The sequence below is a fragment of the Phalangium opilio genome, unplaced genomic scaffold (genome assembly GCF_054372755.1).
Source record: "Phalangium opilio isolate 3A_F unplaced genomic scaffold, DU_Popi_V2 ptg000056l_1, whole genome shotgun sequence".
Taxonomy (NCBI): domain Eukaryota; kingdom Metazoa; phylum Arthropoda; class Arachnida; order Opiliones; family Phalangiidae; genus Phalangium; species Phalangium opilio.
The window spans coordinates 4391145-4416564 of record NW_028324175.1 but is presented as its reverse complement, the minus strand read 5'-3'; the positions used below and the strand labels follow the sequence as shown (position 1 = coordinate 4416564).

The 25420-nt window shown below is 36.9% G+C and overlaps 1 protein-coding gene and 1 pseudogene across 3 annotated transcripts in view; both read right to left on the bottom strand.

Moving 5' to 3' along the window:
• Window positions 1–25420, bottom strand: part of LOC149668086 (tRNA-dihydrouridine(20) synthase [NAD(P)+]-like) — a 42264-nt pseudogene that overhangs the window by 8907 nt on the left and 7937 nt on the right. The gene's annotated exons all lie outside the window — the stretch shown is intronic.
• On the bottom strand, window positions 17484–24060 carry LOC149668087 (fatty acid hydroxylase domain-containing protein 2-like). 2 transcript variants are annotated; one of them, XM_089840980.1, is made up of 3 exons: window positions 23792–24060; window positions 22676–23731; window positions 17484–17986 (listed from the first exon to the last, which is right to left on the bottom strand). In XM_089840980.1, the coding sequence occupies exons 1-2, from the start codon at window positions 23956–23958 to the stop codon at window positions 23512–23514; spliced, it is 387 nt and encodes a 128-aa protein (XP_089697106.1). In that variant the 5' UTR covers window positions 23959–24060; the 3' UTR covers window positions 17484–17986; window positions 22676–23511. The 2 variants fall into 2 exon arrangements, with proteins under 2 accessions (XP_089697106.1, XP_089697107.1); XM_089840981.1 differs by lacking the exon at window positions 17484–17986 and adding an exon at window positions 20465–20681.

Genomic DNA, 25420 nt, shown 5'->3' with positions numbered 1-25420 from the left:
TTTCAGGTTCGGAAATTGAGAACACATTTACCCCGATTTTCCAACTGCGAACGCGGTCCCCTGGGGTGCAACATCAGACAGATTCGTCAAAATTTGAACCTCTCCGTGACATACGTCACCCGGAGAGGTAAAAATTCAATTTATAGCATTTATAGGATGTGTGCACAAGTCTAATATTAAGAGGATCAATGCTTAAATTTGGAACCGTAGGTATTAAGGACACCTAACCTAAACTTAGTTTTACCTAACACTTACCAAACCTAACCTTAGCCTTTTCTAACCCTAACCCAACCTGTCCTGACCTACAAAACAAGCAATATTTTTAAAAAGGCAGTTGTTTATTGTATATAAACTTAGCTAGTAGTTTTCACGATTATTTAGAGAGGACGATTGCCTATCAAACTTAGTTATGTAATCAATCACCCAGTTAAGCAAGTAATTTAGTTTAGGTTTAACCTCCATTTTCTAATAATATTTCTTAATTTGAGTCTGTGTGTGCTTGTGTTCCTGAACGAATCAATAGTCTGAGCCAAGAAAATCGACTTAATAATGGTAATGAATAATTGGCAAATTATTATGCTCTTGAACATCAAAATATTATAAAAATGATTTGTTGAATTATAATATTAAAATTTTGATTAAATGAACCTGGATTTTTACCATTGTAAAAATTACACCCAAAAAACTAGCCAAGAATTGCTTCCGTGAACTTTAAAAAAGCTCTCCTTTGAACAGAAAAAAAGCTCCCTTGTGAACACTCATAACGTTCTCGTTAAAATGCCATAAACGGTCTCATTTGAAAATTAACAAGTTGGGAAAACCAAAATATTACCTCTCCGTGTCAAGAAGATTATATAAACTTAAGTATCCAATGAAAACGTTATTATGTTTCTGAGTTGGGGTTTCCCATTTTTGTTGTTGTTTTGAAAAATATATCGCAATGCACGGGCCTTGATAGATATAGGAGGCAATGAATGAAATATATCACAATGAACGGGCCTTGATAGATATAGGAGGCAATGAATGAAATATATCACAATGCACGGGCCTTGATAGATATAGGAGGCAATGAAGGAAATATATCGCATGCACGGGCCTTGGTTGATATAGGAGGCAATGATAATCTCTCTCTTTGCACGAGAGGTTTATCTTTAATATTTAAATAAATATAATTATTTTTAATTATTTTTAATTATTTTAATCTTCAATAATTAACATTAATAATAGTTAAATCGTTTAAAATAAAGTTATACCTATTATCTTCTCAAACTTTGCTAATATTGACGTTTAAAGTGAAGGGTACCCCTCTTGCCCGCTTTTTTCAAATTTGGGGTATATATACGATTCGTTTCCATTATAATAGTAAGGAAAAAGCGCAACTGCGAAACCTCTGGTGGTCGATCCCACCTTATGAAGGCTAGACGTTTCTCGTAACCCTAGCTGATCGCCGCGTATATCCTAAAACCAAACGATGATAATGGAGTAGAAGCCAATGATACAGTTTGGTGTCTATGTGGAATAGACGGAAGACCAGTGGATGGTGGTGTTAGAAGCCAGTGTAAGTGCAGACTGGTGTCAATGTGGGATTGACAAAGAACAGAAATTGGTGGTGATTAGAAGCCAGTAAGAACAGACTGGTGTCCGTGTGGGATGGACAAAGACCAGAAGATGGTGGTGTGAGAACTCAAGTAGAGGAGCCATTTCCGTGACTGTGAAAGCAGTTCGGAAATGGCGAACACGTTTGCTCCGATACGCAAACTGCGAACGCAGACACACAGACACACACAGACAGAAACACACACAGACAGACACACACACAGACACGGCCGTTACAGAACCTCTCCTGGACTACGTCACACGGAGAGGTAAAAACAGTCACATTTGAACGCCCATAATGCTCTTGTTTTAAAGCCAAAACACTCTTGTTAGAACACGAAAAACAATCTCATTTGAACGCCAAAATGTTCTTATTTGAACGCCTAAAACGCTCTAGTTTGAATACTAATACAATCCTATTAGAACGCCAAAACGACCATGTCTGAACGTTTCATTAGCGCAAGGCAGTTATTCAAAATTGAATGGGATAAAGATTCTTTTTTGAGTGGTAATATATAAGCTGTTCAAAAATGAATGCTATTGGTTAGTTTTGAACGCGTAAAACACTCCTTGATAAAAATTGAATGTTTCTGGTTAAATCTGAATTCGTCAATAGAGGTTTGTTCAAAATTGAACGGTCGTCATCATTTTTGAATGCCGAAAGCACGCTCATTTTTTTCAGTGTAGACCTCCCGAGAGTTCAGAATCATCCAGTGTGGCCGATGTGTGAGAAATTTTGGTAAGATTTTAGTCTCTGTGGGAAAAACGTATTTTCCGAAATCGGTTAAATGTTGGAATTTCCCTGTTTAAGTGTTTATAGTGCAGACTATGCAGTTAAAATTTGTGCATTTTTCCCGGTTAAATAATTGCAAGTGACATTTTGAGATTCGGTTATTTTAAATTTGACACTGGAAAAAGAGTAGCATATTTTGAGAATTTTAAAGCTTTATAACGTTTTGGTGCATTTGTACATATTGTCAAAGCCATGCGGAGTGATATTTCATATAAAGCCTAGTAGGAAAACATAGTCCAGATAAATGTGACTGTAACTTTTCTTCCATATTTTAGCTGGGGGGCGTGTGGGAAATGTGAGAAATTTTTCAAATGGAAGTGAGAAATCCACTTTCAAACATTGGCAACACTGGAATCATATGCTCTACCGTCTACGAAGAGTGTGCCAATTTGCCAAAGCTTGGCGAAAACGTTTTTCTATGCCATGACAATAATTATTTAAATTTCGTTTTAATTATATGGGATTTATAAGGCTTATCCTAATGTGATGAACATAGTCGGGTGGGGTTAGGGGTAGGGTTATCAAACTAAAGGCTCTTTCAGACGATCCAACTTTTTGACTCAGCTCGATGGGTCAAAAAGTTGTATCAACTTGCCCAACTTTTGAAGGGAAAAGTGTAGTAAATCCTTCCTTTTCACACAACTAAACTTTTACCGCCAAATGGAACTTTTTAAGCGCCACCTACCTTGGCACTTACGAAAAAACCCGCGAAAAAGGCTTTTTTTGTAATTCATTTTGATTGGCTGGAGAAATGAACTTAAGAAGTTGAGTCAGCAAAAAATTGGATCACTGATCCAATATTTCCTAGCCAATTTTTTTGGTGACTCAACTCATCCAACGTCTATTCACACGATCCAACTAGTTGATTCAACTCGAGTTGACCCATCAAGCTGAGTCAAAAAGTTGGATCGTCTGAAAGAGCCTTTAATCATTTCATTAGTCACCCTCATATATTGTTCTTCATATTAATGCATTTCATTCTTTCAAATATTTAATATTACTATTAAAATTTATAGTAAATATTTTAATCTTTCACCTCTTAAATCTTGTACCTAAAAAAATATAGTAATCATTTATCTTCAAATTCTTTAAAAATAACATCCCAAATTTAAATACTTATTATTTGCTCTTTAAATACTCATTAAAGATATTTTATTTTATGCATCAATTGAACTTGTTAATCATATAAAGATAAAAACGTTTTCCATGTCATTCGATTTTCTGGAATTCTTAATTAATTTAGATCACAGTCTTTAGATCGTTATAGAAATGACGGATTCTTATCTGAAAGCCTAACGAAAATACTATTTTTGGCACCCCTACTTCGCTAATAATACCTGCTTTATAAATAGGCCATTTCAATGGGCAGGAAACGCACGGTTTAAAACAAAACTTTCCTAGGTATTACATTTGTTAATTTCACAAAAACATATAGGCTCACATTACCTAGATAAATTATTTATTACTATAACAAGTTGGGAAAGCAAAATAAGCCTCTCCGAATCGAGAAGCAATTTAGAGGTTTTTCTTAAATAACTAAATAAATAAAATTGATATTATTTTAATCGTCATTAATTTACTTTAATTCTAGTTAAGTCGTTTCAGGAAACTATATTCCTAAAATCATTTTAACGTAGCTATTGTTCACGTTTGAATTAAAGCGTATGCCTCTTTAAGAATGTTTTGGAAATTTAGGGTATATAAGGCGATTGATTCAGATTTAATGATAAGAAAACACGCAATTGCGTGACAATTTGGTGAAAATCCTGCCATTGAAAGGCTAGACGTTTCACGTAACCCTAGCCAATCGCCGCGTACTTCTTAATCCAAACGATGGGAGTAGAAGCCAATATTGCTTTCTGCTCTGATTTGCGAACTGCGAACGCGACGACAGACAAACAGGAAGACACACACTGAAAAGTTCAGTGTAATACCTCTCCGTGATGTCATCGTCACTCGGAGAGGTAAAATCGTTTCTCCCCAAAAAGGGTCAAATATTATACAAAAACGAGTTTTGCTTCGCAGTCCTTAAAAACTGCATTTATACTCAATCCCACAAATAGGTTTTGAAATTTGGAATCAACTTTAATCGATAAGAAAAATTTTCTTTGAATTGCATAGCTCAAATATTTTTTGTCATTCGAAATTTTCCAAAAAAAATGGGTATAAATGCGGCCTTTTGGAACAGAATCCGTTTTAAATTTTAGGACGATTATCAGTTCAAGTCATTAAATTTCAAAAGTCTAGCGTACAAACATTTCAGTTCAAGTTCAGTAACCACTCAATTTATGAAATGCATTGCACATCAAGTCTAACACTATTATTAATCAAAACTCTATACCATCGATCCATAACCATTTGTTCAGATAACAGTTGCCACATACCAATTCCCCAAAACAGCAATTTATATTATTTCCGTGGATCAAACAAATTGCAACATCGTGTGTATACATCATACAACGTCACTAGAATTCATAAACTTGTTACAAAAATTCATTCTGTAATTGCTTGCATCGAATAGTTCACACGCGTAGTTTATATGGTAATACGTTTCTACAATTAAAGCTCAAATGTGGAGAGGACAAGTATTATTGTAACTAGCTTATACTCGATGTGAGATGTAAATATAGCGATAAAATACATGACAATAGATCATCGTGACTTTCATTCGAAAATTACAAGTAGTCTCGGATTTTTTGATGAACAACTGGTTTTGCTATCGCACAATGCTTCCGGTATAATCTTTAAAATAAAAAGTTAGGGTATCCACTCACCGGAGGGGGGGGGGAATATGTTGTAGTATCAGGGTTCAAGTATATCAGTAAAATAGTCAAAAACATTTTATCTCCATAAGATTATCAATGTCTTACAATTTATATGCTAGAGTATGCCACATTGAATGAAGGTTCAGTTTTTACAGAGCTAATATTAGAACGGTGCAGGTATATGAGGCACTTACAATCGTACGCTATATACTTTCTAGGTTTCTACACGGCATAGAGGTGATATAAATTAAAATTCATACACTCTAATAAAAATTTAAGTCAAATAAATATTCTGAGTTCTTACATTACTTGTGAAATTGATAGATTGATCATGCCGTATGTTTCAAAGGCCGCATTTATACCCATTTTTTTGGAAAATTTCGAATGATAAAAAATATTTGAGCTATGCAATTCAAAGAAAAATAGAAAATTTATCTTATCGATTAAAGACAAGTTGATTCCAAATTTAAAAACCTATTTTTATTTATAATTTCTACAGAAATATAAATTTCTAATTTCTTCAGAACAATTAAATTTTAATTTCTGGCCCTTTGTGGGTTTGACGTGGGATTGAGTATAAATGCAGTTTTTAAGGACTGCAAAGCAAAACTCGTTTTAGTATAATTATTATATTATTATTCGCGTCCGTATGACCTATCCCCACGGGATCCAATAGGAAAACGCAAAGCAATGACGGACATGAAAGGGGTGGGGCTTACTTGTCAACTGATACCGGTGCAAAATCTAGCGAATTATTCTTATTGCATATTCCATCTTGCTATGGTTTAACTATTTAAATAAATCGGTCTAATTTACTTACGATTTTGCAATAAATCAGCAAAGTATATCCAGATGCACTTTGAAAAAGTCCAGCAATTCTTTTTCCATAATTTCATTTGTTTACAGGTAGCTAGAAGTGTCACTAGCGATACTAATATCAGGGAGAAAGCGTTCAACGTCCAAACTGTGTTATCGTGTCCTTTGAAAAAGTCCAGCAATTCTTTTTCCATAATTACATTTGTTTACAGGTAGCTAGAAGTGTCACTAGCGATACTAATATCAGGGAGAAAGCGTTCAACGTCCAAACTGTGTTATCGTGTCCTTTGATGGTGAGATTCTTTTTTGAATGCTCGTTCATAATGGGCGAGGGGGAAACCACAAAGAAAATTTTGTACACCTGATTTCAGATTTCAAATGACTTCAATTGAACTATCATAGACTTCATTTGACTTCAAAGACTTCACTAACTGTATTTGATTTCAAATGACTTCATTAAAATTTAAAAAGACTTCAAGTGACTTCAATATAATTTATAAAGACTTCAAGTGACTTCAATACAATTTTTAAAGACTTCAAGTGACTTCAATATAATTTTTAAAGACTTCAAGTGACTTCAATATAATTTATAGACTTCAATATGACTTCAACATAATTTATAGACTTCAATGTGACTTCAATTTAGTTTGTAAAGATTTCAAGTGACTTCAACATAATTTAAAGACTTCAAGTGACTTCAATATAATATGTGAAGACTTCTAGTGACTTCAACATAAGTTAGTGACTTCAATAGAATTTATAGACTAGAGCCGATTTATATTTTTTCCCAAGACTTCATTAAATTGCAATAATTGAAAAGTATCTATGTACTTTGCTATTTATTAAGTACTAAGATGCAGAGCAACCAAAAGCAAGTATCGATGCCGAATTATATGGCGCAGATACAAGCCCGAATAGTATTGGTCCATTTGATCGCCGCTTATGTCTCACTCTAAAGAATTCTGCGGCGTTATACGCGGGAAAAATATGATCACGTGATCGGCCGCCATTTACGGAAAGAAGATTTTATATGGCATAGCTAACTCGATCACGTTCGTGAGCGCGTGGGCTTTGTTTTTGAAAGTGATTATCGTCTGATTCATACTCGGATTCATGGTTCAGAGAACTAGATGGCGCAGTTTTTAAATAGGCAGCTTTTATGTCGTATTCTCTGACTTTTTATTATTTTCTTACACGTTTCGAAATTAAGGTTCCCAATTTAGTTAAATAATAGTTTATTAAGCCAATAGGTGATTATATTAAGTATTTGGTCTTGCTGAACTTGTTGAAAATAAGAAATCGTCATCACGCCGCGATTTTTTACGTGACTTGACACGTGATTTATAGTAGAATGCGCGAGATGAAATTTGTTTTCAACAACATGAAAACAAATTTCCTCGCGCGCATTCTTTATCCATGATCTTATGATTCTGAGCGCGAGCGCCATTTCTCCAGACTAGATACGTCACTCGATAGTGACGATTTGTTATATTTTTCAATTAACTAATCCTTCTTTATATATTTACTTATAAAACTTGGTCACAAACAAAAATATATCGTTTACGAATATTCTTTGAAAACGGAATGATTAGCCGCCGACAATAAGTCCAAAAAGGCAAAAAATACTGGGGGAAAGTGTCTGGCACGAGGGTAAGATTGCATTGCACCTCCAAAAACGGCCGAAAATTGAGTGCCCTCTGTAGAGGAGGCGTTACTCCAAAACGGACCAACTCTTGAAAATAATAGTTGTAGAAGAGGAAATTTCCAGCTACGATTTTCCAAAAAAAAACCCCGCAAACCTTAAACAATACTATCGTATTTTTTGACTAACATAAGCTGTGTAGCTTGACCGCAAACATTAGAAGTGAAGTGCGAAAGAACCTCAAAATTTCGCAAAGTAAGCTTATCACTGGTGTATGTATAGAGCTATTTCAGAGGGGGTAATGGCTACGTCACCAATGCTATTTGCCCATAGAGAAAACCCTCACAAAATATCCGCCCTACACACTCAAAGGCAGGCCCAATTTTCGTAGCAGACGAAATTTTTCCCCCACTGAAATAGTTCTATTGTGCCAATCAGGTGGAATATCGCTCCATTCCAAACCTATAGCGACCCTGTTGATGAGGAATTAATACTCTCATTCTTTGTGAATATTAATAATCGCCTTCAAAAATACTATTATCTATTATTATAATCAGGTTGTGGAAACTTTTCTGTTTTGGATTTTGTACTATATTCTGTAAATAGTCTCTTTTTATCCGAGCTGAGCCTCCAAAAACACGTTTAGATACACCAAACTCAGTTTCAATCGGTTGGTTTTTCCACGCTAACAAATAAGCGCACGTACACGCGAGTGAGATTTCATCGGACCTCACCTCGAGATTCCAGAATGGAAATTTACCGCAACCCCAGGAGAGAGGAATTTTTTGGGAAACAACTGGGAGGCTCCGCTGGGTCAAGAGAGGCTACAATTTTAAACCCTTTTTTGTGACTTTACTCTAAAAACTTGTATGAGAAACTGAGAAAGACCTGGCTACCCTAGCAGGCAATGGAAAAAATTTTGTTGTTTTTTGTTTTTAAACTCTGGACTTTTACTTTAGTTGTTAAAACTCGGCCTTTCATCCTCGAACCAACTCTTGGTTTAGTGATTTTTAATCTATCCTAGAAACCTTGTTTTTCAGTCGGCAAGGTTTTAGTGCCTAATTATCTCTCCACCCTTCAAATGAACTATTTCTCCCCCGCAGACCCAATCTTTAAGAAACGAAATGAGAGAAAAAAATTCATATGCAAGGAACTTCATGAGACTTGAATAGATTTGAAACGGAATTTCAATAGACTTCAAGATATTTTTAACGGATTTCCTTGGACTTCAAGAGATTTTTCAAGAACTTCATATGACTTCAAGCGATTTCCAACGGACTTCATCAACTTCGAGAGATTTCAAGGGGACTTCGTATGACTTCAAGAGGACTTCGTATGACTTCAAGAGATTTCCAAGAGACTTTCGAGAGACTTCGAGAGATTTCCAAGAGACTTCGCGTGACTTCAAGCGATTTCCAAGGGACTTCGCGTGACTTCAAGCGATTTCCAAGGGACTTCGCGTGACTTCAAGGGATTCTCTAGGGACTTCCTAAGACTTCCGAGATTTCAACCAAATTTTGCGATTTATAGAGACTTCAAAAATAATTTATGGACTTCAATCGTGATTTCAAAAATTTTGTACACCTGATTTCACAAGTGGTTTCCCCCTCGATAATGGGCATGCTTGAAAATATGGAGAATGAATCGAAGTAACTAATCGGAGAATCATGATGTAACATCGTGTCCATTTCACCGGCGAAATATTGCAGTACAACAGTGTCTAAAATCTTTTAAAAAAATATATATATTGTGAACTAAAATTTAAGAAGCCTAAATATGAAATTTTGGATTTAAGGTTTGCACTATTGTTTTGTTGAATGCATCAGTTTCTAAGATTATATATATATATTATACATAATCAAGTATTATAAAAATTGCATTGCCACGAGAAATTTGTTAATAAAAAGGCAAGGCATTACGCGATTGGTCGGAGGACCTTCTTTAAAATTATCCTTAAAATCTGAACCTAATTTGAATTTTAAAATCATTCGGAAGTATTTCCTGAATGTTTGACTATGCAGACTGGTCTTATAATTAGTAGAAAAATCGATAAAAAATCACTTGATTTTCTACTTCACCCGCCCTTTAAACTGTAGGCAATACGTTAAACATTATTTCGATTACAGCAGTCTATTGCATTACATATCTATTATTCACGTTATCAATCCTGCAACACAATATGGTAGGAAACATACTATTTTCAGTGGAATAATACTATCCCATAGAAGCTATTGGCCACAAATACCGAAGCCACCCTGTATAATAAAAATGAACGATTTTACAAAGACAATAAAGTCTAAGAAAATCGATAGGTTAATTCGTATTCAGACCCTTCGAGGCATTATTTAGTCCCTACGGGTTTTTATTTAGACTAGAAGCCATAACGAGTGGGGAGACCCAAAAAATACCTCTCTGAGTCGAGAGGAGGACTATCTACAAACTTATTTACGTAATTATGCAATTATGGCTCTTGATTGACAAGCAACTGCTGAAGTTTAAATGAATGAATTATTATTTACAAATAGGTTGCGTGTTAGCACTACAATCTCGTTATATTTCAAAGAAATTCTTAGTTTACTCCACTATCCTTGATTTAATTGTAGTGATGAACGGACTTTGGACCGTTAAATTCGCTCCATAATGGACACGTAAAACAAGACAATTTTTTTTAATCAACTAAATTCCAGTTGCACGCCAGGATTGTCACATCGCGCGCAAATTTAATTCAAATCTCGCGATAAATTTCATTCGGCATGGAGCGTGCCACGAGAATTTTGTTAGCAGGAAAGGCAGGGCGTTACGCGATTGGTCAGAAAACCTGAACCTAATTTTAAAATTCTTCGAATATTGTATTTCCTGAATGCTTCACTATGCAGAATATGTTGAAGTTTTTCTTTAATAAATAGTAGAAAAAAATTTAATTTCTTGCATAAAGGATTTTAATACCAAATTGCCCGAAAATGTGCCCAACCGCGGCCCTACCAAAAATTTCACCCTGGCGACGGCCCTGTTGACACCTGACGAACGGAGGAGCGAACTGAAGGCGCGAATAAGTAAGCGAATAAATCCAAGCGAATGAAGGAGCAAAGAGCTGTTACTAGGCGAATTAAGGGCGAGCTCTCCAAAATTTAAGCGGTGTCATAGCTGTAAGGGGTGCTATATTGGCGGGAAAATCAGAAAACTGGGCTGGTTTGTCTTTTTTCATAATTTCGTATGGATGTTAGAATGATAGAAAGAAGAGGATGCTCGCATCGCATTGGCGTAGGATTTTTGTCCACCAGCCAATAGTTGACAATGACTCCGACAACATTTTCATAGTTTATTGCAAATGGTGGGTCCTTATATTCGGAAGAACGACACAATTTTGAGAGAAAGCATTCTGCCAGGTAAACGTCTTGTTCTTGCTTAAAGATAAGGCCAAGTATATTTGGATGAACGAAAGAAAAGAAAATCTTCTTTGGTCGCTTGATAATAGATTTTTGCGCGATAATAGATAAGAGGGCTGAGCAGCGAATAAAAAGGCCTCCTACCCACCCACATTTTATACGGGCAAAGCTGACCTATTCGTTCCGGGCGAAAGGGGTGAGCGAAAGGCCAAAACTATGTCCGAATAGGCCAACGGACGAGCGAACAGTTCATGACGGGCTATTCGCTTCTCCGTTCGCCAGGTGTGAACCAGGCTTAAGACATCGATGTCATCTTCTAGTCATCGATATTTTTGATGCCGGTTACTGAACGCAGCCATTGTAAATGTAATAGTTAATGTCAATCTCGCGCCTCAACACGCTGCTATTCTATGCTGATACGAGATCTGAAGTTGGAATCTTAAGAAAATAGTATATAGCTCCCTAGGGTTTTGGGAACACCCTGTCTTTACCCTTAAACAAGCACCCAATTAAGTTCACAAAAGAGGGGGCGTGTAGCTAGGTTTTAAAGGAAGTTCGCCAAACTTCCCAATCCTTTCGGACGATAATCAAAATTTTCACATGAGTAAATAAATATGCTTATGACAAAATAAAGAAGACCATTGTTGTAGCAAAATTTTTAACTTAATAAGGTACCATTGTATATAAAAATATGAACAGGATAAAAAAAATTTTGGAGTAAAATTTAAAATGAAAAACAAAGAAAAGGAAATTTAAAATAACTAAAACAAGTTAACTAAATGATGAAGGGCTAAAATTTAAAGGACGATTTTCGAGAAACTGTCTCCAGCAGTTTGCGAATGGTTTTTTCCGCATGCGAATGAGATTTTAGTTCCTAATCGGGATCATTTACATTTAATTAATTATTATAAGACAGGCAAGCTAGAAGGCACATTTTAATTCAATTATCCGTTTTTCACAACTGCTCTTTTCGGCCGAGATCTACCATCATCGCGAAATTTCGACCGCACCACCGCCTTATTTCCCTCGCAGGTTATTTCCATCCCTGCATTTATAAAGATTGAAAATTTGTTGACCAATAAGATTCGCGAAAGCCACGCGCATTCGAAGGCGATTGAATATAAAAACGGCAAACCGGTCGTGATAGAGTTTAGTTATCGATTTGACGTGTGAAATTTACTATAAAAATATTTTTGCCGAATATTTAATTAATAAAGTTAAGTTTAATTATGGCGTCGTCAAAGCGAAGATTTATTTTGGGTGCTCTGCTGCAGCCTCTGCATGAGTTTAATAGCGAGTAGAAGCCTTGGTAGAAGGACGACCGCAATCCTGTCTTGATAATAGAAAGGTAAGTTAGTGTTCTTCGTCTTCAATACAACGCGTGCTAAATTCAGAAAGGTTTTATGATGTGCTGCTAAATGCGCGCCTGTTTTTGTTATTATCAAGTTTTATCTCAGACCACTAATCAAAATACAGTTTTTCCAATTAATTTCTTGATGTTAATTATATGATAATTAATTACATTTAAGTCGCGGAAACTATTTTAATCGATATTTTCATAGTCATAAAAACCCCACCAGTTCCTTCTTCCTAGCCACGATCAGAAGTAAATAGATTATAAACAAGAAGTTAATATCTCCCCGGCATGGGCGCGTTATGAAAGTTGAGATTCCCGCTCCTATTCCGCGGCAGCGCACAAATGGCGTAGCACCTAGCGAACCACTTGACATGTACCTATCGTATCTAGTGTCGCGCCGCTCAGACAAAGTAGTGCGGGTTGTTGAAGGTTTAATCGACGCGCATGCGTTCTAAAGGTAATTTCAATCAGCTGTCTGCTGTGAGACTGTAACAGTATAGCCTAGGCCTAGTACAAAATCTGTGAAGACTACATGTGATTGCCTATGAATGTGATAAAATAGTAATATGAAAAATGGATAAGGAATATGATTATGACGAATTCGTGAAACAAAAAGATCAACGTAAAACAATACTACAATGTTGGGAGAGCCAAGGACGTTTGAAAAATTTTGTTTGCAACATGATGCAAGAGTATGAGGTATTATTCGTAGGTTTCAGATAAAAATTGCACTGGGTCGATACCGAAGGCGAAACTAAAATCGTTTTTTACGCGGCATTATGAAACTAATTACAGTTTTAGACTAGTATTTTAATATAATTTACCATAATTCAGCTATTACCCGCACTACTACGGCGCCATTTTCCATCACGTAAGCGCGGCTACCAATGATATTGCCCTAAATTTACTCCCATGATGCTTAGTAATTTGTACTGCTTTCCAATATCTCTTGTCGCTTCTATGACGTCATGCGAACATCCTATTGGTTACAAGCAAGCCACGTGATACTTGATACTAATTTTACATAGCATGCAGGCGGGAAGGTATGATTGACTTAAAGCTAATAACTTTTTGATATCTATTTACTTTTGCCACGATGTATCTAAAAATATAACATAACCCAACCTAAACTAACCTATAATATGAAGGGTAAAATATAGAAAAACATGGAAAATATATATTTTAATTAATTTACGCATCATAACTTTAACAAATTATCCTATAATTAACCTTGAATAAATGATATTTATTGATAAAACTGTATTTTGAATGTGCGAGCTAAAATTTAGCCGTTTTTACCCTGATAACGTAGGCGTTGGTAGTACGTCACACACTCCCAAGTCTTACCGCTGTTCTGGTAGCCATATTGGGTGGTCTCAGCTTCGTTCTCGCTTTAAACCCACCAATATGGCAGCGTAAATTTTGTCACGAGACTCTGCTCCTCCTCCAACTGAAAGCTCCCAATTTTGTTATTTTAGTTTCTTTCTAACCAAATGAGAGTCGCGCATTCAGCCATTCATGTTTTAAGCGTCAACTCCTAACAGTCCGACCTAGTTAGATCGTGGAACCCCCCTTTAACTATTAAAGTTTGCGTAGGGAGAAAACAGCAACGTTTCCGTTAATTGGAAAGTAAATCCGCCTAATGAGATTCATCAACTGGATTCCAACGATTGCCTCATTCCCGGGACGCAGTATGTTTTTGGATTTTAAATTTTAAATTGGATTTTAAATTTTAAATTGGATTTTAAATTTTAAATTAGATTTTAAATTAAAACTCTTAAAGCCAAAATGTTAAATTAGATTTTAAATTAAAACTCTTAAAGCCAAAATGTTAAATTAAATTTCAAATTAAAACTCTTAAAGCCAAAATGTTAAATTAGATTTTAAATTAAAACTCCTAAAGCCAAAATTTTTGAGTTATTTCAAACATTGGCCCACGCTTTCCTCCAAGAACCTAGTTATAGGCCAGTTCAGGAAGGCCTTAAATTTACAGTTCCATTTTTAATTAAATTTTAAACTTTTGTAAAAATTAATATTGGTTTTATTTTTCCAAACAATAAATGATCTAACTTGTTTCCATAACTTCTCGCTTGATTGATTTTATGAAAATGCTCCAAAACCATAGACATTATAACATACTATTTAAGCCTAAACTATTGGGGAAGGCGGCGCTTGAACGTTTTTGTGAGGGATTTTTCGCTTCTTCTCCTTGGCGTATGTGATGGGGTGGCGCCTTCTGTTGACGAGCGAAGGAGTTATTAAATAAAGCGCGGGAAATCCAAGTTGCAATTTCTGCATTTTTGAAAACGTATTTTTAGATTACCTTCGCCGCGTGTAGGGGCGCCACCAGTCTTTCACCCCCTCACACACGCGAAAGGGCGAATGCCTTAAAACCGTCATCTTTTCTCAACCCCTGCTGAAACTATTATTATTATCCACCGCCAAATTCTAGATAACGGGAATTGTTCCGAGTTGTTAAACCTAATTTACTTCAATTTCGTCTAATTAGATTAATTTTAATCAAAAAATTATAATTACATTACCAGTTACCATTCACGCGGCTTAAGACGATCGGTACAGTTCTTCTCACGCTGCTTCTTCCGCTTTGAACTGAAAGCCCATAGCCAACTCGCTCGAGGCTCTGCATCACGACGCGAGCGCGGATCGAGTGGGCTATGGTTTAGGAAACGTGTCTCTTTGGGAGTTTGGGGGCTCGAGTTGGCAATTTGTATTTATCCAGTTCTTATTATGGAATTAACTTTAATTAATTATCACGAAGATCGAACCATCTATCATTTGGGCCTTTTATTTAGTTTTCGTAAGTGCAACGTTTGTTTGTTTGTTAAAAAGCCTGGCGCGACTTTCGAACGCGCCGCGGTCACTTCACTCGCAGTCCATAAGCCTTGGCTTAAAGTTGACGCGTCAAATATAACTGTATTTCATTTAGATTTCGGTAATAAACCGGAAGTGTTCAGCCGTTGGTTTAAAGTGTTATTGCCATAATTTTCGTCATCCACAAACTTCAAATGCTTCTAGTTTATTATGATATGTTTACTTTTGTATTTGGTTTCGTAGCAATTTATAAAATTGCAATCAAAGTATTGTAGCGTTTGGAAAAGACCTAGTTCAAATTTTGTTTCGCTTGATGACGAAGTAAGGAGAAATTTTCTCTCTTGATGTCGCTCACGTGACGCCTCTTTGTGTCTCAGCGCCGCGTTAACCCTATATTATTCAGATTCGCGCCGCGGCATTAGTAGAGTCGGGAGTCTTGGGCGCTTGGCTTTTCCGCGAGATGCCGTGAGTAACGTAGCAAGGAGAAAAACCTGCCAAAAATCTCCGCAAATTTGCTTTTGCCTCCCAAATTTCAAGATTGCGAAGTGTTTCTTCTGTGTTTTCTCTCATATTTAAATATTTATCAAATATATTTTTGGAATCAGAAGAGTTTAAACTCTCAAAAAAGTAAGGTTTTCTTTAGATTTGAGATAAATTTTAAATCGGGTCACTATTCCTTTAAGCGAAACAACGTGATGAATAAATATTTCAGAATGTGTTTATAGTCAGAAGTAAGATAAGGCACTAGAAGTAAAGAGCTCTAGCATTGGTGGTAATAGATCCTGAGGATTTTATTCGTCGTTTCCATCCCTGCGCCTACACTAGACTGAGAAACAAAATTGGTCGAGTTCCAAAAACATTTCCTACCCCCATTCCCCTCAACCTAAAGCCGGGGGTGTACACGGACGAAGCGGGTGCTTGAATCTAGTTCGGCTCCCATCTACCGCCACCCGAGAGAGAGTCTCACTTTTTGGAGGGAAAACTCAGTAACCTCTAACAGAGGGCCAACCGTTGCTGTCTTATCAAGAATATTCACTTTCGCCAAGTGAAGAATTTTAGTAAACTCGATACTTCAAGTCCCCTATCTTACTTCTGTTATAGTTTATTCGCATCTAAGTTTGAACGTTTCTTTCTCCTTAAGCATTAACAATAATTTTTACAGAATTTAAATAAATCTTATTGAATGTATTTAATTGCGATGGTACGGAGGCCAATTCTTCCTAACCATTGAACGAACCAATCTTGACCCTTAATTCAAGTACTCAACTCTTATTTAAGCCGTAAACGTCTCGTTTCAATTTTGCGTTGTATCAAAAGTAGATAGGGGGAAAGTAAAGCTCGAGGATGGTTCCCCACCTTTGACTGTGGGTTTCCTCTAAGTTTAGAAGCTCTCTCTCCTCTCCCTTACGCCCTATGCGAGTTAGCCAATGACGTTTGAGAAAACACCCCAACCCCTTATCGATTTTTTTAGAGGTAGTTCATAGCGACAGAGAGAATTTAGAAGGGGAGTGGAAGGGGTGGTTTGGAATGTAGCGCAACGTCGTCTGCTAAACGTTATCTAGGCAGGTCGATTTCCGGTATGATGCGTTTGTAACAGAGATATTTTAGAACACGTGGCCGGAAACTCGCCTACCCCAAAAAGCTCAACGCGACATCTTGTTTGGGCGTCATCACGTTTAATAGAGTCAAAGGGGGGCCTTCCACTCCCTTTCAAAATTCTCTCTGATAGCGACGGCAGCGCCCCGGGACAGTAGCCGGTGAAATTGTCTGCTCTAAAGGAAAATTCAAATCAACCAAGTGTTACATCGTTTAAAAATTCGGGGCGCTGATTTTTATCCTTTAATAGTCCATGCAAAAAGAAATGCAGAATAACCACCACTATCTTCTTCATGTTTTGACTTAAGAAGATCACAAATCATATCATATAACAGTTCATTCATGGATCCATTACCTTTCATACAGTTAAATATTCTAATTCTACTTCCAGTATCGTCCGTGGTAAAAAGATCGTCTTTTATTAATTTTAACGTTTCCACTCACAGATGTTGCTTTACCCTATATCCGTATGCAATCTTGTTAAGCCTTAGCTAGTAGGAGTCCTTTTAAAACTGTTTACAGAACTATTTTTCAGTTGCAAATAGGCACTGGCAATGTGCAATGCCTCTCCTACGCGAGGGGGTAGGAACTGTGAGAGAGAGGAAAGGGGGTTTCTAGGTTTTCATGGCGCGGGGATCTTCCAAGTGCTTTACTTTCCCCCTATCTACTTTTGGTTGTATCTAAAATTTTTCTTGGTCTCGTCAGGGATAGATTTATTTTTTTTAAGACGGAATGCACAACATCTGGCCTTTACTTCAGTCCGACTCATAGCCGAGTATATAGCCCCTTCCTTCAACACGTAACCAAAAAATTAAATTACCTTATTGGCTCACTAAAACTACGTATTGGTGACGTTGCTGACAAGGAGGGCCAAAAATACGTAATTCCTGTTTACCTCTGTCGCTATGACTACGACCCGTCTTGCGTTGTACCATAGCCCACTCGATCACGCGCGTCACGACGCAAGCTGCAAGCAGCGCAGCGCCCGGGAGACCAAATTGTCGCGGACCGATCGCTGCATACTTCTTAATCCTAATGATGGGAGTAATACCAAAAATCGCTTTCTGCGAAAACGTTAGCTCCGATTTGCCATTTTCGAACGCGGTGAGGGACACAGACACGTCCAGTGTAGTACCTCCCCGTGACGTTATCGCCGCTCGGAAAGGTTAAAAGAAGTGACATCCTAACAAAAACACTTAAGTGCTAAAATATGAAAATCTTCGTTTAGTAGCTGCTAAACCGTATAAATTCTCAGATTTCATGTACAACCATGTCCCATATAAATAATTTTTAGTTTTATACACTTTATATAAAACATACTGTCACTGGCTATAGCACAGCAAAATTGAGATAATAATAAAAAAGTAAACATTATTATATGCAAGTGGAGATATTTAAAACTTGCCTGTGAATAGGATCTCAGAACATTATACCGTGTAGCATGTCCAAAGTGAAGCTTGTCATATTTTTCATGTTTTTGTTTCAGTACGGATAACTAGTTTAGAAGTTAATTTAACCAGAAGTATATAATACTTCTCTTCGAGTGAAGTATACCACATAGCGGGGTAAGTGTAACGTCACTCTTCCCAACATCGGAACATTTAGTGCAAGGTTACTAAACCGAATCACATACACGATAAAAAGTTCCCTCATCATTACTCTATTAGCGTTTAAATATTTGGCAAGACGCGCTTGTGGATTTTGTCCCACGTCAAGACGAGGTTTGTGGAATGATTGCTGGGGATTTAGGGCCAAAGAACGATAGAATTCACTTTACAGTGCGATGCCCATTTGTAGTTTGATGAGCGGGAACGCAAACTAAAAGGGGGGGCCTGGGAAGAATGACGTTACATAACTAAAGCATTAAGAGGATACAGAGTGTCATCCTTCTTCTATTATCCCCTTCTGATTTAACTTAAAATTATGATACTCTTTAGGCTTCTTTAATTGTAACTTACAAAATATCAATTTACAGCTAAGCGACTGCAAGACGCTATCTGTACTACATGTTGTGTTGTTAAATTATAAGACTACTTTGCCGAAACCCATAACCATAAACTTTCAAGTTAGAAAGCTGTTGCTATATGCCTTATTGGTATATGACTTTCTACTTTATGATCAATTCAATAATATTCATGAACGCCCTATCGTCCACAGCAAAGAAACAACTCGAAAAAAGTTCAAGTTTTTCCGGGGCACAGGGTGATTCCCTTGAGGAACAAAACTTAAACCTCCGTTTATAATTTACTGATTCATGGTTTTGGAGAATAAGGGACTGAATGCATTTTTAGAGAAGGTTTAATTTGTAAAACTACCGCTCTACATTTTCTTTTTGCCTTTTACTGTTTAAAGTCTAGTTGAAGATAACATTTTTTTAAGTATTATATTTATATTTTCACAAACATTATCCACTAAAATTAAATAAGGTCGATGTCTGACCGGGCCCCCGAGAGGTACGGGCCCCGGGAAAATGGACCGAATTGCCCCGTCTCTCGACGGCCCTGGTCTTTGGGCGTGACGTCATGATGCTCATCGGATGCCCATCAGAAAAATCAGCTGTGAGGTTTTTTCGATGAGCATCAGATTCATGACGTAAATTTCGTCATTTTGCAAAGCAATGTACTATTTCGGTAATAAAAGGTTTATGACAGAGTTTTAAGAGGTAGGCGTTTCGATTTAATTGATGAATTGAAGTACAATATCTTTGCAAATAGTTCGGTTTTATTATATAAGCCTCTGCCATAACGTCATCATAATATCGTCGCCATTTTGAAAAGCATGGATTTCACAAAATTGTGCAGTTCAACAACTGCAACGTCATCATGACGTCAAAAGAACACATTTTCCCAAACATCGATGTTTTTCCTGATGAGTGTTACTGAACGCAGCCCAAAATAAACCTCTCCGAATCGAGACGCAATTAAAGAGGTCTTTCTTAAATAATTAAAATTGATATTATTTTAATCGTCATTAATTTAGCTTAGCTCTATTTAAAACGTTTTAAGAAACTTTATTCCTAGAACAATTTTAAACATAGCTATTGTTGAGGTTTGAATTCAAGCCTATGCCTCTAAACAATTTTTTATTTAGGGTATATTCACTATAAACTTGAATATACAGCTGCGTTACGCTGTCTAACCTCTGGATAAGGTTTGGACGGGGCTTAGCGAAAGGAGACATCAGTCACGTGTCTGCTAGTGTTAGGAGCGGGAGAAGGAAGGGGGAGTCCGGGGTTGTGTAAATTCGAAACGTCACTTCCTCTTGTCTCGTGATTGGCTATTAGAGCTACGCAAAACGCGTCAAAGCTAGGAGGGTAACACCCAAACCAAATCGACTTGATTGAAGGGGCATATGGCAGAGCTGTATATTCATAGTTATATAGATTCATGCTATAAATGATAAGAAGAGCCGCAATTGCATGAACCTTTGGGGGAGTTGCCATTGGGAGGCTAGACGTTTCTCGTAGCCCTAGCCGATCTCCGCGTACTTCTTATTCCTAACGATGATGATGGAGCAGAAGATAATATTGCTATCTGCGAACACGTTCGCTCCGTTTTGCCAAATGCGAACACGGTGACACAGACACGTCCAGTGTAATACCTCTCCGTGACGTCATCGTCACTCGGAGAGGTAAAAAGCAGTTCAGATTATAGTAAACGAAATTATCACAACTTTATTTTTTTACATTTGACTTGGAATTATTCAAGGTTACAATTTTTAAAAAAATTAAATTTTTTAAAAAATTAAAATTAACATTAACAGATAACCAAATAAGCGTGGCTTCTTATTAAACTTTTTGCAGAAACTAAAACTTTTTAATTTATTCTTTGCAAGTTAACGACATTAAAATTTCTTGGCATATGGCTTTGGCCAGGGGTGGGGGAACAGCATTTCCAATCTATAAAAGTATCCAAACAACATTAGAAATAATAATAATTAAAAGTTCAAATAAATGCAAATAGCAAATTACCAAAAGTATATAGATATAAAAACAAAAAGTACACTTCATAAACAATTCCCCGCCTTTGGCTGTAGACGGCATGTAATCTGAGAAGCAAACTACCCCAAGCTCAACCGCCTACAGGAACTAACCAATCAGGGAAGAGCTTTTCTGACGCGGTCATAGGTTTATAGAAAGCAGTACATGATTCTGGCCATCCAAACGTTACTTTTTGATACTCATTTATGAGCTTATTCACGGCTTGTTCCCTGTGCCACGGTCGGGAAGGTAATCATACGCAGAGGGGCCTTCAACACTATTCCGGCATAAAGGAGGCCGACGGCACGAGAAAGTTTCAATTAACGAAGTGTACTTTTTGTTTTTAAATCTATATACTTTTGAAATTACTAATCGTACTCAAGCCATAAATCATGGCCGACTGTGAAATTTTTCATCTTTTTGCTAGTAGGAGGCTTGTCAGCTTCGCTAGTCACAACAAATAACGTGCGCTACCAACACAGATTTGACAATGTTTTAACTATGGGGACATTGATTTATAAGCATTTTTAACTTATTTAGAAATATTTTCGTCATTCAATTTTACATGAAAAGTCATTCTAATTCACATTTAGCGTCCCATTTCATAATTTTCCGGTCATTATTTGACGAATAGTCAAGACTGAAAGTTGGCGTATTTGGAGAAAATGAATCAGACTGCCTTGGTCAACATTGAATAGTAAAAGCCGTAGAGTATCAATTTTCTGCACGTTTAAAGCAATGCCGGCATTCGAAAATAATCGGCGGAAAATTGAGAAAATTGTAAATTGGAACTTAAATAAAATCAAATTTAAAATCCAGCTTCAAAAAGATTGGCTAAGTATATTTAAAATGCTCCGAAACCAAGTTCACTTTCAAAAAATTGTCACCATATTAAAATGATTACGAGAAAATGTGTGTTTGTAAGGGCGAAAGTCAGGACTTGTAACGCTTAAAGGGTCAGTAAAGTAGTCGGCGGACCGTTGAAGTTTTTTTTAAAGTCGTTATTGACGTCACAACACCTCCCCCCCAAGGGATTGCAAAACAAAAATATTTTGTGTTACTCAACATTATCGTGCAAGTGATAAAATATGGGCAATCACAGCACCTTTGTAAAAAAAATTCTCAAGGGTCCGCCTATTCTTCATAGTCCCTTTAAGTCCGCTCCTCGATTTTACCGTAACGGCTCTACAAAGACAAAAAGTCTCGAGTCTACTATCAAAGTCGGCAAGGTCCTTAACAGTGCCATTATAAGACAGTTAGTTAAAAATCAAAAAATTCTTTAATAGGTTTTTTCACGTTACCCAGGGCTGATACTCACTGATACGCTCAATTTCAATTGAATAAGTGAAAAATTAATTTAAAAATAGTAAACAAAAAGTGACTGAATAGGGATAGGGCAAACTAAGCTATTTAAAGGGCCACTTGAAATGATGTTTTCAGAGATGACTGATTTTCGCAATTAAAGATATTTTAAAAGTCGGTGTCGTAATTACGCCCAATCTATGGGCTTAGATATTTCACGCAGTCAACGGAAAGGCACCTCATAAAAGGTCTACGGCGAAATTCAATTAAATCATTTTGGAGCACAACTCAGAATGCAAAGAAATTGATGTCATTTTAAATCAAAACCAAAATATTCATTTGAATTGGATTGATTTTAAGTATTAAGTTAAACATTCGTTGAGCGAGCTTCACGATTTTGGGCTTTGATCAACTGTGATCCAATGTTTGCACCGCCTTACAGCTGGGCAATTGAAATATATAACGTTTAATGTTGTGGTCGAGAAGATAACACCGAAAGACACAAAAATCCAAAAAAGTGACTTTTAGCAACCGAATTTGAAAAAAGTGACTTAGTATCAGCCCTGCGTTACCACATACCCTATGCGCACATTATTTAGAACAATACGTACCTGTCTGTGGCGCTCGAGAATATTTCCGCAGAATTGAAATCTATCTGGGAACCCCTGAGACCGCGAACACTCTCTGACACTTATCACCCGATGATCACCGGGGTGTAGTATGCAACCCTGATAGAATAAAGATTGAAATTAGAGGCGCAACTATGACCAACTAGCTTTTACCCGCGGCGTCGCTCGCGTGTAATAAGAACTTCCATGAAAATGATATAAAGAATGGGTGGATTTTACTGATGACTAATTTTTTGAAGCACCCTAGGAGCGAGGGCACTCGGCGTTGCCCGTCGGGACATTTTTTATTATTTTTCACGCGAACATTATTCCATAAAGAAGGGTTTTTAAATTTCTGGCCGCCATTTAAATAGATGGCAACAAATTGAACCCAAAAGACCATTCAGCCCGTCTATAGGTTAAAGGAAAACAGTGTACTAAATATTAGTGAAATCGGTTGAAACGCGCGGACTTTGTTGCATAGAGAAGATCTTTTACATTTCTGGGCGCCATTTTTTAAGATGGCGGCGGATCGGAAAAATCTTTCTTAGTACGCGCCTACTACTTATGAGTAACTTTCCTGAAAATTTTCAGCCTTCTAGGGCAAGCGGTTTTGGGCTGGGCGACGGGCGTTGATTATCAGTCAGTCAGGACTTTGATTTAGATATAGATAGACTTTTGAAAACTTTATGTAATACTTATCAAACAATTATAAAGCTTGGTTCCAATTTGACAACGATGGAATATAGTCAATTATTTCCGTAATATAAATTGACTAAAATATAAAAGAGTATCTCCATCCAGGAATACAAATATTATTGAAAGATATCACTTTGCAATTATTTCAAGAACAAATTAAACCTTGAAATAAATGTTTGAACTATATTCATTTTAATCGATACTTTAGTCTTCTTATTGAAGCCCTCGGGATAGAGTTGTCTAGGCGGTACTAAAGTCAACATTAGAATATGTCGATGATAAGCCGAGCTGGCTCGAAAACCAGAATCGGTTCCGTGTAAACGGTCCAACACACCCAGAGCTCCAAAATTTTGATTGAACCTAATAATTTATTCATAAATTAAATATAAAGAGATCGTAATTTATTCAGTCATTTATTACTTCAAATGGTGAAAATCGTGGGCTTCTGGAGATGGGAAAAATGGCAAATGAAAACCACTGTGAGAGTTTAGAGTAATAAATATCATTCCAGTGAACCATAGCCATATGACCCGAATGTGAGAGTCCATAATTAAAGGCCCCATATATCCTGGTAACATATTTGACATCAAATGCTCCACAGGATGACAATAAATCGCAGTTATTGATATGGGTGAAGTCCATGAGTGGTGCTGTTTGTGGATATGTTTATACACAAGTGGACGGTGCAATAACCTAATAAAACAATAGATATTTATGGACTAAAATTGAAACATTTTTACTTAATTTCCACGAGCTAAAAGGAACTACCCACCCTAATCCTGGAGCGTTGACCAAACCAAACCCGAGGGGGTAGACGCTTTGGATCTCTGTGTACACCTGAGTTCAAAAAAGTTCAGCTTTGACAGTGCATTGAGTTCAAAGCCTTCGGAACTCACAGTTCAGCTTTGACAGTGCATTGAGTTCAAAGTCTTCGGAACTCACAGTTCAGCTTTGACAGTGCATTGAGTTCAAAGCCTTCGGAACTCACAGTTCAGCTTTGACAGTACATTGAGTTCAAGACATATCGTACACCTGAGTTCTCAAGTGTCTACCCCCTCGACCAAACCTAACCCTACCTAAGCGAAAAGAAAAACCTAATCTAGCCTGGCCTAAGTTTGACCAAACACTATCGACTTTAATTCCTTTCAAAAATATGCCCGATAAAGTAGGCGGAAAATGAAACAAGCTGTGATTTTCCGAACTTTTACCTCACCTATGACTGTAATAAAACCCCGTTTCTTGTACAAGAGTGAAGATCATAAACTCGAACAGCAATCTTTGGAATGTCGGTAACTGTCCACAACCGCAACCTCGCAGTTTCAATAATAGGAACATAACTGCGCTGAAAGGTATTACCACTAGTTGGTTCAAGATCACTTGAGCGATTACTTTCCATAAACGGTTTGTTTTTATCTGATATAAATATAAATTCTGGCAATTAAGAACCCATATATGACACGAGAACCTTTAAAGAGAGACGGGGGGGGGAGGGTTTCAGAGCCATATAACTGCACAGTGTAAATCCTAGGTTCTCATCAGTCTAGTTTTTAAATTCAAGAATTGGGGGTTACTGGTCCTCGGGACCAGTTTCTTAATTGCAAATCTGTAGGAGAACAAAGGCTGGGACCACTCCGTTGACAAGTTTATTATTTCGGACACTAGGGGGGTCACTGGTCCAAAGGACTAGTTTAAAAAATATCCTTATTTCCCAGACTGGGACTCATCATGCCTTAATTAATTGTTAAGGTTGATGACATACTGGATACTCTCTTGCATTTTGTACTTCAAGAGAAACTCGGATTTTCCAGTCACATCGATTAGAGTGAAAAGGCCACCCAACACCCAATAGACTATAAATCCCATTAGGTTCAATCCTGTTAAGACAGATTATTTAATTAATAAGTATCAGGAATGCATACAGCTATAAGGAATCATTATGCAGCCATGCATATTCTCATTTACGTATGACGAAATTTTACCTCGCGAATAAGCTGTATTACACTTGGTCTTTCAAATTAAACATTTGCGCGAATAACTTGAATTAAAAGT

What these genes read in the sequence shown, in the direction of transcription:
- LOC149668087 (XM_089840980.1), bottom strand. Translation starts at nt 23,958, where the DNA reads ATGTCAAATATGTTACCAGGATATATGGGGCCTTTAATTATGGACTCT. An exon ending in CACGATTTTCACCATTTGAA is followed by an intron (nt 23,732 to 23,791) that starts GTAATAAATGAC and finishes ATAAATTATTAG; the next exon opens with GTTCAATCAAAATTTTGGAG.